At 33.8% G+C, this 20,093-nt stretch overlaps 1 protein-coding gene across 3 annotated transcripts in view; it reads right to left on the bottom strand.

Annotated features, from left to right (window-relative positions):
• Nucleotides 1–13,879: 13,879 nt before the first annotated feature.
• Nucleotides 13,880–20,093, bottom strand: part of LOC137398575 (uncharacterized) — a 57,400-nt gene continuing 51,186 nt past the window's right edge. For all 3 annotated transcript variants that reach the window (XM_068084731.1, XM_068084733.1, XM_068084732.1), the window contains exons 17-20: nt 19,790–19,867; nt 18,250–18,310; nt 16,667–16,783; nt 13,880–14,660 (exon numbers count right to left, since the gene is read on the bottom strand). In XM_068084731.1, the coding sequence (XP_067940832.1) occupies nt 14,320–14,660; nt 16,667–16,783; nt 18,250–18,310; nt 19,790–19,867 (597 nt within the window). In that variant the 3' untranslated portion in view covers nt 13,880–14,319. The remainder of the gene's footprint in view (nt 14,661–16,666; nt 16,784–18,249; nt 18,311–19,789; nt 19,868–20,093) is intronic.

Below are 20,093 nucleotides of genomic sequence, written 5' to 3'. Positions count from 1 at the left end.
ATTCATTATAAACTGTTATTTAATATTTAGAAAATAAAGCTAGACTTGATGACTAGATTAATCTGTTGCAGGAGAAATAACTCTTGGTCATTGTTACACTGTACTTGTATGAATATTATAAATGAAAAAGTTACTTAAAGGTTGACTTGCAACAAAATTCACATTACAATTATTTGGTATCAAAACATTCACTATGTTTTACTTTGCTGTGTTGTAGGTCCAAAATATGTGGAGATGAATTACAATTTCTTAAAAGCTCAAAAACGAACCGTTAATCGCCGTCATCATAAGAACGCTGAATGATGGAATCCCTTTCCAAAACGGCTCAAATGGGGTGTAACTGAACACCATGGCTTCTGTTTACACTTTCATGCAACCTCATTTGTCGAATATTTTCACCGATATCTGTTTTACTGGTATCAGTTAGAAGTCTCTTAAATATAACATAATCTAAGCCAGAGATATAAAGTAAAATGTTAGCAAAACTGAATTTTATTGCTTTGAAATTGTTTTAATCGGAAAGGTTCCATGTGAGACAAGGAAAGGCTTTGGTTTAGGTAACTGATAATGAAATATCACATTTACTGTTTGGGCTGATATACGTAGTTTATAGAAGGCTATTACAAGAATACTTTTCTGGAATAATTAGCCAATGATGTAATTCTATTATTCACTTGAAATAAACCAGACTTAGCCAATATGGCGACAACAGTGGGATCTTTAATAGAAAGATGTTTGTTGAGGATTAAATATCTGTTTACTCAGAAACAATAAATTATGAGAAAAAATGAGGAAATAATTGTTTAAATAGCTGAATCAGATCTCATACAAATAGCACTAAAGTGTATACTTATTTACCTAATTTATCATTCATATAACTAGCACAGTTATTGCAACACTTTCTTTTCGTTATAATAAACCTATAACAAGCTTGTATTATTAGCTTAAAACAGACCAGAATTAACCAATACAGGCGTAACAGTATGTTCTTCAATAGAAACATGTTTGTGGAGGAATGAGTATCTCTTTTCTCTATGACAATAGTTTCTGTATACAAACAGTTGAGAAACAGATAAGCCTTTTTTATGAAGATTCTATCAACAAAATTATTGTTACCGCACTCAAGGAAGCGCCTCACAGTTGATGTCAGTTATTGAAGGATGATATACAATTGTTCATAGAATTTTATTATAATAAGTGATCACTGTCGCTAGGGAAAATGTGACAGAAAATTGAGATATGCAATTTTTGACACAATATCTAATGGCAAAAAGCTGATCACTATTTAAATAATAATTTGAAGTTAAAATTAGCTTTGGATATTTTACAACATTACACAGGTCATTAGTTGATTACCATGTTACACAGGTAACTAGTAGCAAAATGATACATACAGAAACCTGGTGATTTAATACATGTACATGTACATGTACATGTATATAAAACCATTGACCCAATGCGTCATCTTTTTCTTCCATAAGTCATTGTTATAGATGGTTTATGTAATAATTTATTTTGGATGTAAAAAAATATTTTTCCCCAAATTTTTTCTAAATCAAAATTGTAAGAAAATAAATATATTCTATTTGCGATAATATATATTTTAGAGCAAGATAGTCTATCCAACTCCAAGGCAGGTATCCAACTCAATATTGAGTTATGTGTATCAGCAAATAAAAGTATCTGTTAGGTAGCTTCATTACGTATACCTGTTTTCTATATTTTCTGTACACACTATTTTTTCTATTCAATTTTTTCACAAACCTGAAACTGCAAGTATATAAATATATTCAAGTTGTAATAATTGCTATATGCTATTTGAAGGTTGTCTGAATTCAACTCAATACAGAGTTACCTTTAACAGCAATATTTACTCTATAGATTTTTATAACACTTGCAAAAGAATTCTCTGTCAGCCTGTATAAATGTTTGGTAGCGGTTAGTCAAACTGAAAATAGCATAAAAAACCCCTAGCAATGAACCAAACTACAACTATAACTGTAACTAAGATAAAATTATGACCTATTCAAAGTAGACTATATAAAGATGTTTTCTTCTTTTACCTTAAGCTGGTACAATTTCATTACTAATATTACTAATATTAAATATATTTATTAATTTTAGGATTCATGCTAAAAATTTAATAAACAAATTACTTCAAATATGTTCTTAGCAGATCAATTGTTAAAACAATCTTTACCGAAAAATGCGTAAATCAAAATAGAACATCAGCACTGAGAAACAGAAAAGGTTGGTATAAAAGTTTTAAAGTAGTTATGTGATACATTTTATACATATTCATAAAATTAAGCTGAAATATTTTGCTAAATTCTGGTAAAATCTATGCCGACAAACCTTATTGGTTTAAATAAAAAAATATGTAATTCTCATTGAAATTATAAAAAAATGCCCATTATATATGTTTAACAGAACATTACCTTGTTTAGAATCTTGTTATTCTACCTAGTGTTTTGAAATTTTGATTTTTGTGAAGCATTTTCAATTGAACGCTTCAATTTCAAGCACACCTGCTTCAAAATAAAAAAAATGTTGAATCATTTGTAACAACCAACATAATGAAATGATTTTTAGTAGTGTATTGTACAAAGGAATCCGTTTGAAAGTTTTAAAACAAACACTTTGCAGTAGGAATATAATATGAGGCAACGGTGATTGTTATTGGTTGATCAGTCTGTGTAGCTAAAACAAACTTCCTCCTATGTGTTACATAGAGTTGTAAAGAACACCCAAGTTGAGGCATGGATGCCATTAGTTATAAATCAACTTCCTTGTTTTTTGCACAAGTCAGAATAGCTTTTACTTGTGTCTGTTTGAAATATTTAATTAATACCGTCTAGTCAACCAAGTTTCATAGAAAGTAAATGACTTCAACTTGCATCAAAAGTAAATGCTTATTTACAGAATATCTAATGATTAGGTACAAATCTACTATATGCGTATACTTCTAGTGAATCCTGCATGCATTTTTACACTTTTAGAACTGTACATATTAAATAAATACATATATTCTGCATATGTACGCATCTAGAGCATTTATTCTTGTACTTTTACATATATACACAAATAAATAGATAAGTATATATCTTTCACGTTACATTCACGTCTAATTTACTTACTAATTTCACGTCAACCGCATCTACTTCTGCTATTAGTAGCTAATATAACAGGCAGTTTAGATATAGCAAGTATCCTTGATGTAGTAACACTATTGATACTATAAATAATGTTGGCTTATTTTAGCTCACATATTTTATATTTATATTAGGTATAGTTTTATTACTTTATTTTATTCTGTCATATCACAATTTATCATAATTTACAATATTCCATCATATCATAGCAAAATATGTTAAATTATGACATATTATATCATATTATATGGGTGTTATATCAATTCGTACTAAATTAAGATTAATTAGCTTATGCTGTATTATGGTATATTAAACCATAACCAGTTGTATCGTATGATATGCCATTGTATTAGGTTGAAATATCTTATATCTACAAGTATTTGGATCTGTCATGCATAAAGCTACACTGTATCTTAGTTGACAAAAATTAAAAGTAGTGTTTATATCAGCACTATTACATATAAAACTAACTATCAAAGATAGATAATCAATTATGCAATCTTCAGCTACGAATGACAGATTTATTTACTTGGTTACCTAGCAACCTACATTGATTTAAACTAGCTGTACAAAGATCAAAAGGTTGCTCTATTTTCTATAGATTTACAATTGATAATTAAAAAAAGGTAACATATATCAAGTTATCCTATAATTAGAATTCACAAAAAATCACTTCTAAAAATTGATCCTTTATTAAATTGTATTAAAACAGCTAGTCTTAAGGTATTTTATCAACCAAGGGTTAAAATCATTGCAGCTTTGCTAATTGTTTGTAGTCTACGAGAATATAATCCATGATTAGTGTCGCAATGTTAGCAGGTTTTAGTAAAATATTCTGTAAGACTGATTGACCAGAAAGACATCAAATAGCATCCTTCTCTGATTTGACTAATACACTACTGCAAACAGTGATCTTTTTATGGTGAATCAAAAGTAAAGAGAGAGACCGTGTCAAACCATTGAAATCTTATTAAGCAAGAATTTACTCGTTTTGTTTCTCAAGTATTTCAAAATTGTAATAATAGAATTATGACAAATTATAATATTTGTTGTAGATTATTTATGATGAAACTACAAATAAAAGCATTAATACTGGAATGTCAAAAGTGCTGAATCATGTGAAGCATTCATTACAACATACTATATTAGGAAACTACTCATAATAAACAATACTTTGTACAATTTTATAGCACATTATAGAGAATTAAATAGAATATTCAGTAACAAAGGGTGTGATTGGTTAAAGGAAGCTTGTATGGCTAAGATGAACTTCCTTCAAATGTTCATAAGATTTGCTAAGAACATTCATTCATTGTAAATCAACTTCCTTGTCCCATGACCAAACACGAGTGAAGCGATTGTTTGAGAGATTTATAATAAATGCATGTGCACACAACTCATGAAAATTATTCATCAACACCATCGCAAACCCTTGCACCGAAATCTCATCAACAAATTTAACCATTTTTCGATGGAGTCATTTAATTATAATAACGATACAAAACACATATCAACCTATTTAAATATGTTACCAAGTCTTTGAGAATTGTCGACAATATCCTAAAACTTACCCATCTGATCGGATTATACACAAATAGACTAATTAATTTGGCCTGAAATCGTTATTAAAACTTGACAAGCCTTATTTATATCAAAATTAGGACCGGCAAATAAAACGCCGAGAGACAGAAAATAGAGCGATTAAGTCGTGCGCATTCCACAAAAAAAACCGTGCCGATTTCATTAGTCTATAGCATTGTCGAATTGCCTAAGGTTTCTAATATATTTCCGTTTTTAATATCTTGCAAAAATATTTAATTATAAAAATAATTATTTGAGTTAATAAAATTACATAAGAATAGTTGTTCAAATTTATTTGTCTGAAAGTTTCTGTCATAAACGTAGACCGTTTGAGGCGTAGACCGATTAACAGGTACGAAATTGTGGTACACAGTTTTGTACCTGCTTTTAATAGTTTCGTAGTTGCTTTTAATATCTTGCCTAAATTTTTAATTCCTCTGTTTTAACCAAAATTCAATTAATAATCCTAATCTAAATTATTTTATTATAAAAAAACATTATATAAGATTTAATTATAAAAATAGTCACTCAAATTTATTTGGTCGAAGGTTTCTGTAATAAAGGTAGACCGTTTGAGACATAGACCAATTTACAGGTACATAATTGTGGTACACAGTTTATCAGCCTATGTTTTATTTGTCCAATTATCAAAGGTTTCACTAAATTATTTAGAATATTAGCCAAAATCCTTTACAACTAATGTACAAGCTAGGGCCGAACTACAATACTAATTTATGACGAGAAATTGTTTTTATTTTGTTCCAATTTGCTTAAAACGTCCAGACATGTGAATTCTGATGCTCGCTTTCTGGTAAAGATCGCTATCAAAACCATTCTTCATTCAACACAACCAACTTTCGAACTGTTTACATAACACGGCAGCTTGCCATTTTACTTCTAATATTGCATTTCAGATATATAATAAACATATTTCCTTATTGCAGTTGTTAAATTACATAAATTACAGTAGGTTAGGCCTACAGCTTTAATTAATATTCATTTTATTGTTGTAAAACATAGGTTTGAGATAGTAGTAGATTAGGTGTAAATTTTTTACAACCTTTTGTTTTGCATAATTGACTTTTTGAATTTAATTTCTAAGCAACTTGCAACTACCATGGACATACAACATCCCAAAACACCATGTCGTGGCCGACGCAGTGGCCATCCACATGTCTCTCAATTATTACAGCTCAATAGGAGGATAAACAGAAGGTCCTCACAGCAACCATCAACATCAAATGCTAATGTTCAGCAACACGCTACTCAAATTAATAACAACAACTCATCTGATTCAGAGAATTCTTTAGTAGATGTTGTAGGCGATGTAAATGACATCGACTTGGCAGCCCTTTTGTTTCCAGATGATGATCATGATTTTATGGACATCATTGACCATGAAAATATTGCACAAAACAATATTGCTTCTCCCAATGCTGCCCCCCTTCATCACATTTCTCATTTTCAATCTTTAGATTGTCCTGATTTTTAAGAACTGGGTAAAAACTTTTTAGGCAGACTTGACAACAACATATCACAGCTCCTGAGCTGTAATATGTTGAATGTAATGGATGTAATGAGAAACATTTCATTACATACAATGCTCAAATGCAACTATGTCATACGTGCCGACAAGTTCCCCTGTCAAGTTCCTAGATTACTAGAATTTCCTTTTTGAAGTCGTGGTCCCACAAATTTATTTTATATCATGTCAAACAAATCTCATTTACACTATACTCTGTCAATTCCTGCTGACAACTACTTTTTCAACAACCAGCACTACCTTTTCTTTTTTCCATTATCACTTATTCCATTATCAGGTCGTCGGCTGTATGACAGGGGAATTTCTAGTTATATATTATGCAAGTAAGATAGTTTTTTGTCTGTTTGCAATGTTTAATCACCCTCACAGGAATCAAGAAAGTTCAATACCAAACCTATGAAATGTGAATTCATTTAAAAATCTGGTAAACATATATTTTCTGGTAAAAACTTTGGTAACACAAATAATTTCTGGCATGGTCACAAATATAAAGAATTTTCAAGCTTCTACTATGTCATCTGTATCAATGGCATATGTAGATAATTACATTACATGCTCGTATCTCACACATATATTTTTGTCCAATGTATTAAATACTCTATTAAATTCAAATCTATTAAATAGCATATATACATCTGTACAAAAATTCACATGAAAAATAATAACTACAGTTCTTTTATCACCAGGTTACGTTTATAAATAATGAGTGGTAATGAGAGTTGCCTGCCACTTGCAATTAGCCTGGTACATTGCCAATTGATTACTTGAGTAAGCGTACTAATAAGAACTACTTGTATCCATGATGTTACACCATCACTTTGCGTCATGATCAAAAGCGGGAGCCTATTTGCTCCCACATAGCAACACATATAGCCTAGCAAATCTGTTATGCTCGTGTGGCTGAATTGGTAAGGCATATGGACCGGCGAACTGGAATATCCGAGATCAAATCTTCTGTGCGACAGATTCTTTATTTTAAGATTTTAAGAGCTATCGATGGACACATACAACGACGTATGACCAACTTTGTGAAATATATATATATACATGTAGAAGATAAACAGTTATACCATGCTGAGATTAGTCAGACTACAATTAACTCTGTCTACTTTCTCGCTGACTTTACAAAGTATGCCAGGTATGAAAATAGTCATCTCATAGCTAAATGATCAATTAAACAGAGGTATTACATAGTTTCTAGTAAATTCTGAAGGAAACAGTTTGTGATATTACAATAATTTGGGTAAGTACATGCCAGACTTCGACTCACAATTGGAAGGTTTTAGCTTTTACCCTAAAGATCACTAGAAACACCCAATGTAATAAGAAATAACTAGATAGTTATCAATAAAGTAACATGATTATGGTCCGGCCACACGTAACGAATTATTCGTTCAATCTGACTGAATTCACGAATTTCACAGAATTCACAGATTTATTTGACCGAATATCACAGAATCGCCTGAGCTGTGCATGTACACCGAATTCATCAACGAAACGCTTTTAATTGGCTAACCAATTATTTTAGCGAGCAGGGTTCTAGTAGCTTTGACAAGTGGTATAGTCCAAGACACGTACGACGACACACAATAAAAGTATCACCGCAATATGACTTGATATATACGATGCAACGGCCTATATGCGCTATTGTTGGTTCTCTTTCGTTGGTTCACCATGGCAGGAATTTCTCATCGTGTATCCAGACCTTTCTTTTAGATGTTTTAGAAGCTATGAATTACTTCTTTTTCAGTAATAATAATTTCTTTTTATGCAGCAAAAGTGATTCACAGCTGCTAATCAATACTATGGAATATTCACAAACTATAAAGAATGCAAGAGGGAAATTAATAAGGTATACCCTACAAGATGAAATTATTTGATGGATTTAATAATTCACAAATTCGAGTACAGTCAAATCTGAGAATTATTAAAATCCGGGAATAACTAGTTTTATTTTTAATACAAGGGAGAACAACTACTACCTCAAATAAAAAACTAGCCACTAGGCAGAGTTAGTTAAACTATAGCTGAGTTCCAAACTCTTTTAAAATCATCGCTGGGGCTTTGAATTAAGCCCATTGCCAATGCATCACACTTTTTAAAAAAATTATTCAAAGTTGTCACAAGTTATTCAGAATTCGGCACGGCATCATCATCGCAAAAATCTCTCCTGCAGTTCTTGAGGTTTAAACAACTCATAAATTACCACAAAGTGTATGTTCACCAAGGGCCTCCAAATTGATGATTGTTCATGAATGCAGCCAGAAATTTATAGCTTAGCAAGACCGGCATACGCTTCTCAACTACATGTAAATAGACACCTAAACACGTGGTTTACCTATGGGTTGGTTGTAGCTGCATTCATTTGCGAATGTGTTCATCCGCGAATAAGTTATTTCAAGAATAGGCATGAAAAGAAGATTTTCGTGAAACTTAACTCCGCGAATAATTTCATCCTGTAGGGTATAATAGGTAAGAGTTTGAAAGTAATCTCAAAAAATTTTGGGTAGCAAGGTGTGGACTCTGAGTTCATTAGTGTATTTATGGTAATATTTAGTGTGAAAGCTTAAATTTTTCATTTGGAAGACTGCTGGTCAGATGTTTTACATGTACCTAGACCTCCTTCTTTTACCAAAAACTCTAAATCAATGGTTCAATCAATGCAAGGTTACTAACATTATTAGGTAAGCGGTATGTTTTTTGATATGTAACTAGAAAAATTATATTAAAAAGTAATAAATTTTGATACTTATGGTGTGATCTAAATATCTGATTAACAGTGTCTATAATTTCACCATGCTAATTCAGCTACTTTACACATACCTTACAATGACCTTGACCCTTTGCATTTGGGCCACCACTTATTACAAGATTTCTTCACATTATTTTGCAATAATATCACAAAATTAATTTGCTGAGAATACAATCAGCCAATGACTAGGCTATCTTTTAATGTTTGTCTGTTCATAAAAACATTAAAAAATTTGTATGCAACTGAACAGAACATTGATAATGTTCTGAAACTCATTCTATATTTATTTAACAAAAATTCAGCACTTAATGGTATAGGGCTTGTGGTAGTTCCTACAAAATTAAACCAATAAATCATCACTACTAGAAAATGTATATCGAAATTTGAGGTGAATTCTTATGCGACTTCTGATGACACTGTAGCTACAGCCCTACGGTTTCATTCCCAGCTTTCATCCCCAAGGGCTTGACAAAAAAAAACACGCTTCAGAAGTGTTTTTGGTGGCCAGACACTCTAGAGTGTTTTCATAAAAAAGTGTTTTTTTTAGCTTGGCGCAGTGTATAGTGGTCAAACCTGTCTCATTGAGTTCCACACAGTAGGAAGGGCAGTGATTGAGCCAAAAAAGGCGGTACTTAGTGGGTGGTTTTTTACTATTGTGTACGTAAGTGGAAAGGGTGCATTTTATAACATCTCAGACTAGCCCTTGGGGATGAGTAGAAGAGAGTGAAACCCATTGGAGCTGTAGATACATTCACGATTATAGCACGGAGTAAAGCCTGGTTTCAATATGACAGCGCAAGGCGCGCAACAAGGCGCACGACGTCGTGCGTAAGCCAGTTGTGATATGGAAACATCAACGCACGACGGTCGCGCGACGTGTGTACGCTGATCGCAAGTATCCAACAGAATGGATCCTTGCGATGGGTGCGTGCGATTATTTATCCCACAATACACCGCTAGACCTTTTCAACCTATCCCACAATTCCAGCGAAGGGCTTTGTTCCGAAGAAATCGGTCTCCCGTACAAAAGAGTAAGCCCGATTTTTATATGACAGCGTAATTGCGCAACGGAGGTCTGTTTTTCCGAAGAAATATGTCTCTCCTACGAAAAAGTAAGGAAAATATCCACCCTGTCCAATGCAAGCATGGAGCTTACGCGCGATATGGAAACGCTGCCTCGCGGCCCAAGAAATGCATTGCGTATGATCACTGGGCCGCGCGCGACCATTGCGCTGTCATATGGAAACCAGGCTAAGCAGCACATATATTCTAATCACAGGCATATCGACATTATTTCAGGATATATCTTTCTCATCAAATGGCAGCCAGCTGTAGAAACAATAATTCTAAGTGCATCATGTAATATCTAAGACTTTGACTTATTATTTTAAAGTGATTTTTATACACCCTGATTGTCCATTCACAGACTAGCGATCAAAGCAGTTATTTGACTATACCCTTTCATATGTCTTTCAGGATACGATCTGTTGCAATGGCTAATCCATAACGGAGAAACTCTCACTACTCCATTCAACTTGTGCATTCACACTTGCTGAATATTAGTCATCTTTTAGATGGTACGGTGAGACATACATGTACATACAGTACATACATACATGTAACTGCATATTGTGTGCCTGTGTTCTATCACTGCTGCAGTTTAATGGCTGTATACATTAAGATTACTTTTGGTCTGATCTCCACTTTGTATGCCGAACTGAGAGAAATTGGTCATCCTATCCCCTTTAAGCATTTTGAGACAGTTTTCAGCAAACAGAATATTAGCATCTTTGTTACTTCAAAGTACGTAATAAGCCGACCGACTACCAAATTTGAACTCTGGCAAAGATTTTGTTTAGTTCTTATAGTGCAATAAGCCTCAAATGGCGAGTTAGAGAAATCACCTCGTTCCACTTATTAAAACAAAAAGATCCTACCACCAGGTAATTGTATCCCGAGGGTGGACGGTATAATCATGTGTTGAAGGTGAAGCCTGTTGGCTGCTACCTACAGATCATTGTAACTGTTTACTCTCTTGAGCTTGCTAAGGCCTGTCCTTTAGGAGATACCAATGCCTCTGCTATGTAGAGTTATATTCATTATTGTGCCCAATACAAGACATACTATGACTTCTTGTGGTTTTTCTACAAGCACCAACTAACTAGAAATCATTTGCAATGCACAAACATTCACAGTACACCCGCAAACGTTACCGTCTCTAAGTGACTAGGTTGGTAATATCCCAAATTGCACCAGCAAACATCATTTTTAACAAGCAACTAGGCTGGCAATTTCCTAAATTGTACTAGCCTCACAGTGCACCAGCAGGAGAGTTATATCTCCTTGGCCATTTCAACTTGTCAAAACAGAGGAAGTGTCATTTTTCTTTCAAAAACAGCATCAAGTTTGAAGTTGCGATTCCTGCGAACAGAGGGTCGGGATTGGACAACTTCCATTCGACTCCTAAACAAAATTTACTTCAGTAGGCTAGACTAAATCTCTTAAACTATTACTATATTGTCTAGTCATATCCACAAACAAAAACCTTCATTATTTATACTAGTACCCTGACAGTCTATGAGAGATCATCATGTGTAATCAGTATGTGCACAATTATTCCACACTACAACAATATGGTTCAATTGGTTGTCTGCAAAGTCAGATATCCGAGTACAATTCCTGTGCTATGCATTTCTTTTCCTAACCTCCAAGCGTTGCTTAGTGATAAGGAGAATTATCAATAGTAATTATTATGTATTATTATATACATGTATATATTATTATAGTAAAGATTGTTATAGTATTATTATAGCAAATTATAGTTTTATTATTGTGCTCTTATTATAGTAAACATGATTAAATCCCAGTTTGTCCATCAGTCGGCATAAATGATGTTTACACATCTTTTGATCGATTTCATTCAGACTTAACACATATACTCTCTGCCTTCTCTGAGATTGCTGGAAGTATTTGGTTTTAAAACACCTCCTGGTCCCCATGTCTTAAACACCTTTTTGCAGTCCACCTGATTGAAAAAGGAAAAAATCTCAGACAATCAGTAAATCATCAGGCTTACTGATAGTTCTTTTTTGTGAAATTAAACACCTTATTTTCAAACAGAGAACTCAAATATTTCTTTTGCCTTATGCTTGATTATTCACTTTGAAAATATTTTCTCAAAAGCTTGTTGAAACGCATTGTCTCAAATATATCTATTTCTTTCTGTTTAAAAAAAAATTCTTATTTTAATTTATTAACGCACAACCTTTGAGTGACAGCTATAAGATTCTTGGACAGATCAACAAATAATTATTTCAAGACATTAATGGGTATGGTCTACAAAAACAAGAAATAACAAAGTAAAAATAGTAGGACCCAGCAAGAAAAAACTTTTCTCCAAAGTATCTAGCGTGATTTTCACAGCTTGGACAACTCGATTTGGAACTATCGAGATATATATGTAAAGATCCAGATAGATATCAATATCATCCAGATATACATAAGCATTACCTAGATATACATAATAATTATCTGTTTATAAATCTGTTATTTATATTTGTATTATTTATTTATATATATATCTGTTTATATTATCTGTTTGTTTATTATCGTTTATAAATATAATCGGTGTCTAGCCATACATAAATATTATCCAGATATATATAAACTAGAAATTCCACTGTCATACAGCCCACGACCAAAGTGATATTGGGAAAAAGAAAGGGTACTGCTGGTTGAGAAATGTAATATTAGCAGTCAAATGGCACTGCAGTGCAATTGGATAACTGCAATGGTAGCTGTAATGTACTGGGTGTGGGTGTTATTATATACAACAAATAGCAATAATGAAAGGAAAATATTATATGTTTATATCTCTCCTCCTGCAAAAAGAGAAATGCAATATTGGCCAATATTAGAAGTAAAATGCACTGATATTATTAGAATAACCAATTGTTTTTAGTTTTTAATTGTTTACAATTAAAAACGTCCTAGCTAAAAATATCACGAAGTTGTGATACTTATATAGATTTTTAGAAAAGCTGTACTACGTTGTCATTGTTCGGTAGTCATCCAAACTTATAATTAATTATTGTAATAATCTCATTAGAACCGTTAGAAAAAATATCATCGAATATCCCTTTACTTACAGTGCGTTAGATTTTTAGAAAATCTGTACTACGTAGCCATTGTTCCGTAGTCATCCAAACTTATAATTAATTATTGTAATCATCTCATAAGAACCGTTAAAAATATCATCATTTCCTTTACTTATACTGCGTTGGACATCAGTTAGAACACGAAAGTACTCAAATGTGTCAGCGAATGAAATTGAAAATGAAAAAATTGAAATCGGCAAGAATGAAATGATTTCTGTACTGCTATGTTAATTGCCGAAACCTTCGGTTATTCGACAATGCTATAGACTGGTGTTAAGTGCACATTTTTTTTTCGTGAAATGCGCAAGACTTTATCGTTCTATTCTCTGTCCCTCGGCGTTTCAATTTCCGGTCTTAACTTTTATTAAACCAAGCTTTTCAAGCGTTTTGCGACGATTTTCGTCGTAATAAATCTGTTTATTTATATATAATCCGATCAGATGGGTTAGTTTTAGGAATTTGCGGTAACCTTTCAAAGGCTTGGTAACATATTTAAATAGGTTTATATGCGTTTTGTATCATTATTATATTTAAACGACTTTACTGAAAAATAGTTAAATTTGTTGATAGGATTTCGTTGCAAGGGTTTGGTGACGGCCATTAACGAATAATTTTTTGGGAGTTGTGTGCACATGCGCATTTATCATAATTCTCCCAATCAATTGTTTCACTCTTGTTTGGTCGTGGGATTATATAGACTTATATTGACATTATCCAGATATATACGTTTATATACACACCTACATGTAGATACATGTAAACACTATTCAGATGGGCAATCATTGCATAAATTGTCCAATCCAGCTGGAAAACAAACAGCAAAGGTAACCAGAAAGAGGAATTTGGAACCAAACATGGTCGAAATCGTCACTTGAGCAACTGCAAACATGCTAGTTCAGAAAAGCAGACATCTTCACTAAAGATTTTATTAATGAATCATCTGAGGTAATGTAAATTTTGTCCTACACCATATTCAGTACAAACATTAAAAATGTTTAAAAAATGTAAAAACAGTAAAAAGATTACAAATGTATAAGGAGACCTTATAAACACAAGAAAATAATAGCATAAAAACCCTTGTATCTGATGAGACCAAAATAAGTGTTGGTCTTGACCCAAGGTTAAATCTGCAGGTCAAGCAGAGACCCTATAAACCTCTGCACCATCACTCCTTGTCATTTGAAATGTGGATACAGCACTTCTAACTGCTGACTGATCAGCATCCAAATGTGACATGAGAGGTCTGGCTTCTTCACTGGCAACTGATTGGGCGTTTATTTCCTGACTTGGAGGAGCAACCTCCGCGCTAGGAACCACTAAGTTCTGCTGCTCACTGTAGACAGTCGACAAGGTGTCACATGTAAGAACGCTGCTGGGCACTGTAATGACGCTACATTGGTCTGCTGAAAGTGTGTTTAAATACTGCATTTCCTCCGCTCGGGGCTGAATAGTTGGAAATCTTTGTATTTCCCCAACTACAAGTCAAACATACAGATAACAACTAGAATTCGTTCTAACACACACGAAAACTGAAATGCCAAATGAAAATTAAAATATTTACATTGTAAGTACCCTACGCATTTTATTCAAAAAATTATACTATCAAATTTTTGCATTTAACTCTTTTACATGTTTATTTTATGCAATTATAAGGTTCACAATCTTTCATGGTTGGTGTCCTTGATTTTTACACGAATGTAGAATGAATCAATATCAGAATGACAATACGTCAGTTTGTTTTACAATGAAACAAGAGCACACAACAACCAACTCCACTCAACCTATTCAACACCAACACTAACTACTTCACGGTGTTCTTAACGTAATACATAGTGTCAAGCCTGACCTTGTATAATGGAAAAGCAAAAAGCAACAAATGTCACATAAACAATTGTGAAAAGCCTTAAAATGTGCAATATAAAATATTCCAAAATAACAATTGCAGGTTTTCAACTCATTTCTGCTTACATATCATCAAATTGCATACAACCACTAACAATTATTGTTAAAATATCATTGCTAGCTTCTTTCACAATGTTATATCTAATATCCATTTTTTAGCAGAAAAAAGTATTTGAAACACTTTATTGGCTAACTTTTGCCCTTTTTTTAATGTTTTATGATTCTGGTATGGCATAATTTAGGAAACATTTCTGTTTGAAATAATGGTATTGCCAATTAAGTAATATACACACCATAAAACCTCAATTTGGAAGCCTCCCCTATTTAACCGCCGCTATAGGAGAAGGGTTGAAAAATACAGCTCCACCCTTTAATTGAACGCCACCTCCATTTGACCACCACTTTAAAATTCTTTGATCGTTACGAACCCATAATAGCAAGTGATCAGTAGGAAAGTGCCGACAAATAGTACTAATAATTAGACTCAGTTACATTGATAACAATTATTTCTTTCGTTGTTGCCGCAGTGCCTGCCATGGTTTTAGTGACGCTGTACCTGAGAAGATCGATTGTCATAATTATCAGAACTACAAACTAATTCAAAATCACTAAGGTCTAAATCCAATATGCCTTCAGATTCCTCCATAAGGTGGTTTACAGACACCTGAAGGCTTTCAAACAAGTTGATGAATGATGGGAATACTCTTCAAGAAAAGCGTGCAACGTAATACCAGCCATTGTTACAGCGTAGTGCAGTCCGTTTTCAAACTCGAAAAGCGTTTCCATTTTTTTTCTTAAAACTTTGTAAGCAATAAGTAACCATCGCCATAAGCAATAACTGTATCCGGCTAATATTTCACTCCGAGTAGTTCCTTGTTTCACTCGGTCTGATACTTCCATGTATATGAACATGGCTCAGGAAACATGCTGGGCCGATGGCATTTAATCTTGCTCCACCCGATAGAGAGTGTTAAATTTAAGAGATATATGCCTTGCTTCACCCATAAAACGGTTTTATTTATCTTCCGAATATTCTGAGCAGCTAGTCAGAAGTTTGATAAATACTGCACCAAGGCACTCAAATAGAGGTTTTACGGTATATATATATTTAGATTACCAGTTTCCGTACCAAAACTGGCTAAATTGGGGTGAGCAACCATGCCCAATCTACCAATCTTGCCGCTGCCAAGGTGAATTCACTTTTCGACAGATCTTTTCAAAATGCTTTGATTTATTTAAAAAAATTTGTTCCATAACCTTTAAAATATAACCATTGGCTTCAGTAATTACGTTAGGATATGTAAACTATTTTAAAGCTAATATGTTTGTTTAGCACACCGGTGCAGCCTTACAGCTTGCTAAAAGGCTCCTTTTACGTACAAGTTCTTACTTTGCTAAAAAATGTTTAGACGCTAACATCGAGAGGTCAGAACACACTGAAGAAACTGAACAACCAAAAACTGAAATGAGTCCAAATAAAAGTATAGCTAATAGCCCAAGATCTGACATTGGGTGGTCCGTGTAAAACAGCAAATGACAACTCTATGGTTATTAAAAGGTAGTCTTGTAATGCACTCGCCTCTATGAACTGGTAGTGTTCCTGCATTCTGCTGATTTTGCAGTACTTGAATTTCCTGGTCTACATTGGTCTGATTCAATCTAAGGATCTGCTGATCTGTAGTCACTGTTGCTGTATCTAGACAATATAAAAAACTTTGTCCAGAAATTTCGTTCTTCACCAACAAAGTATCACTAAACACGAGGGACACAATAACCACGGATTCTCGCTCATACAAATATCTTAATTGATTTACATACTCCGTGTTCAGTTAGCAAGACACGCTTTATCATTGACCAATAACTCTTTCGCTACGGAATGTTTTGCTCATCCTGACAGAATTAATTCATGCTGAAAGATTTTTGCCGACGTAGACTCAGTATTTTTGCTGTAAATGCTAGAGTTTCTGTCAAAAAGGTTTAACACTTTAAACCCTGGCCATTCTTGTCCATGCGAGTCAGTAACCCTTTGGTATTTCTCCAGCGGTCCAAAGTTTTAAAACTTTTGTTATATCTAAATGTGCTCATAATACAATGATATTTGGTTAAACACTAGTAAAAGAGTCGGGCAACCCACAGCAAATGTCATAAAAAAAAAAACAGTATTTCACCATTATTTGGGCCAAAAAATTAAAAATTTCGTATGGTTCTAAAAACTCATTAAGTATTTACAGCAGTATCATATCCATCGAGCAAATGTTAATTAACATTTCATGACTCATAATACGCTGGAAAATTGTAATTAGTATTATAAGCTTCTTTATTTGAATCACGGTCATCCATGAACGAGTTCTATCGATTTTTTCGCGATATCGTTCTAATAAAATTTGTTATTTTAACGAAGGAAGTAGATAAATACATTAGAAAACTAACAAGTGCAAGTGAAAATTAGGATCTAACATCGTGTGCAAGGACTAATTTGATTGTTTTATGCGTCTACTTAAATACAGCTTTTGTAAGCAGAGCCATCTGAATGCCAGTATTCCGATCGCTAGGGTTTCTGACAAACCACAGCGCAAAGCTGGAATAATGGCGGTTAGGGTTCAAAGGGTGAATCTAAATTTTTTTGGAATCAGCAAAAATGTCTGCACAACAACCAATGCATTTGACAAACAAAAACCATGTGTAATATTTTTTTAATTAAATGAAACTAGGTGCAAAAAAAGTTTTCACTGTCGTTTTTGCAGTTTGACCAAAACGCAGAGCCCATTATCTAATATAAAATTACAGCCATCAGAAATACCTAAGCTCAATATTAAAGAATTTCAATAGCAGCAATACGTTTAGGTCGCTGTTTACAATTATTCGTTTCAAAATCCTACCCCGCAAATTAAAAAAATTTGTAAACCATGATGTTACGCCGTGAATTCTGAAAAAAAGAAAATTTCCTGGTTCATGCTTTTTGGCAAAATGATCACCCTATATCACCCCACAAATTTACTGTGATAAAATTAAGGTTGGCTCTGTTTACTCTGGGATCAATGTGTTTGTATGGGTAGTAAGGCAAGCCAATATAAAGGCTCTCCGGCAGAATAAACAATATACGCGAGCCATTATAAAGGCTGTCCGAAGGAAAAGGGTTAAAGAAGGCATTAGAGTCCTCACCATAGCCTGACTCCCCATAGAAAGCACCGATAGCTTCTATCTTTGCCACCAGTTCTTTCCTCTGTAAAATGGAGGACAGAGAGCATATCAATAAATACTTTGACCCAAGGTTGGCATTTTTCCCGGGAAAAACTGTTTTTCCCAGGGCAGCGGGATAAGCTGGTAAAAATCGGTAACAACCGGTAAAAATGGGAAATACTGGGAAATAGTATGACGCCAAAATTCTTTATCCAAATATTTTGCTAAACAATGTTAAATCTGATAAGAATTGAAAACTGGACTATACAATTAGTTGTGTGGCTCCATATTTACAGTATATCACTCAATCGCAATGGAAATAAAAGTGTTTGAAAGTGGGAAAATTGGGAAAAAAATCAACTCCCAAGATACGGACCAACGGTAAATAACGATGAGCCTTGGACAGTCCAATAATAGAACCATTTTGACATGCATTGGCGCTTTGAATTTGAATAGAATGGGTATTTATCAAATTCCTCAACTCAAATATCTTTGGACGATGCAGTGTTTATTTAACTTGTTCCTCAGATATCGAAGTGGTAAACTTATACATCCTCTAATTGGAAATGATGAAACTTTCAGACAGTCCGGAGCAACGTTGATTTTATTGTTCTACATATAAGAGGCAAGTGAATGGAGTTGAGACAATTGATGCCAAGTTATTTAACAAGTGAGTAAATCTCTATGAACTCAACTAATAACTCTATGAAAGTCCAAGTTTTACCATCATGATAAGCTCCACGATCTCCTTATCTGTTAGTTGATTACCAAATGAACTGTATGATAAAATAATTTAGATGTCTAAGAATTCTCTACTCAACAACTTTATGCTTTGTTAACTATGGTCTGTTGAATGACTGTATACATCTATTGTATGGAGGGTGCAATCTATAGCATAGCAATTGTACTTTTGTTGTATGACATATGTACATCTATTGTACAACAGGTGTACACGTGTTATACAACAGGTGTACACTCTATTGTATGAGAGATGTACATCTATCAATTGTACGACATGTGTACAATCTATTGTATAATTGGTATACATCTATTATATGACAGCTGTACATCTATTGTGTAACCGATGCATATCTATTGTATAGCAGGTGTACACTCTATTGTATGGCAAGTGTACATCCATTGTATGACAGGTTTTCATCCATTGTACCACAGGTGTAATCTAGTTTATGAGAGGTGTACACTTTATCATTTGGCAGGTGTACACTCAATGGTATAGCAGGTGTACATATATTGTACAAAAGTGGCCCACCCTAACCTATAGCAAGTGCACACCTAATGTACAACAAGCCTATACTGATTTTATGGAGGGTGCGCATCGATGACATGTGGGTGTTCATCTAGTAAGCTAATGTTCTCAAATCCTGTCAATATGCCATCAGCCGAGAACCTAAACTACACAGGAGGTCTAGGCTAAATAGCACTCAAGCAAAGCAACCTCCAAGTAAAATGAGGCAAGAGCGATAACTTCTAAGCTATTCTATGACAATACACATGAACTTACCAACAGTTTTCCTTTACTAGAAAAGATTCCCCAGGAAGATACTTCAGTATCATTGCCAGCGCTGTACATGGTCAGCACCTGTACAGACAAAGACAAACACCTGATAGCTAGATTAGCCACAACCATTATAACATAACAACGACCATAATAATGACATACTAGCTGTGCTACCCGGCGTTGCCCGGGCATTAAAAATCAGCTTATAAACAGTGACAGGTAATGAGAGTTGCCTGCCACTGGCTATGAGTCTGGCATATCGCCAATGGATAGTTGGAGTAAGCTTACTAATAAGAGTTACGGCATC

This window comes from Watersipora subatra, chromosome 6 (genome assembly GCF_963576615.1).
Source record: "Watersipora subatra chromosome 6, tzWatSuba1.1, whole genome shotgun sequence".
In the NCBI taxonomy this organism is placed as follows: Eukaryota; Metazoa; Bryozoa; class Gymnolaemata; order Cheilostomatida; family Watersiporidae; genus Watersipora; species Watersipora subatra.
The sequence above is the reverse complement of the archived record's forward strand: the minus strand, read 5'-3'. Positions and strand labels throughout refer to the sequence as shown.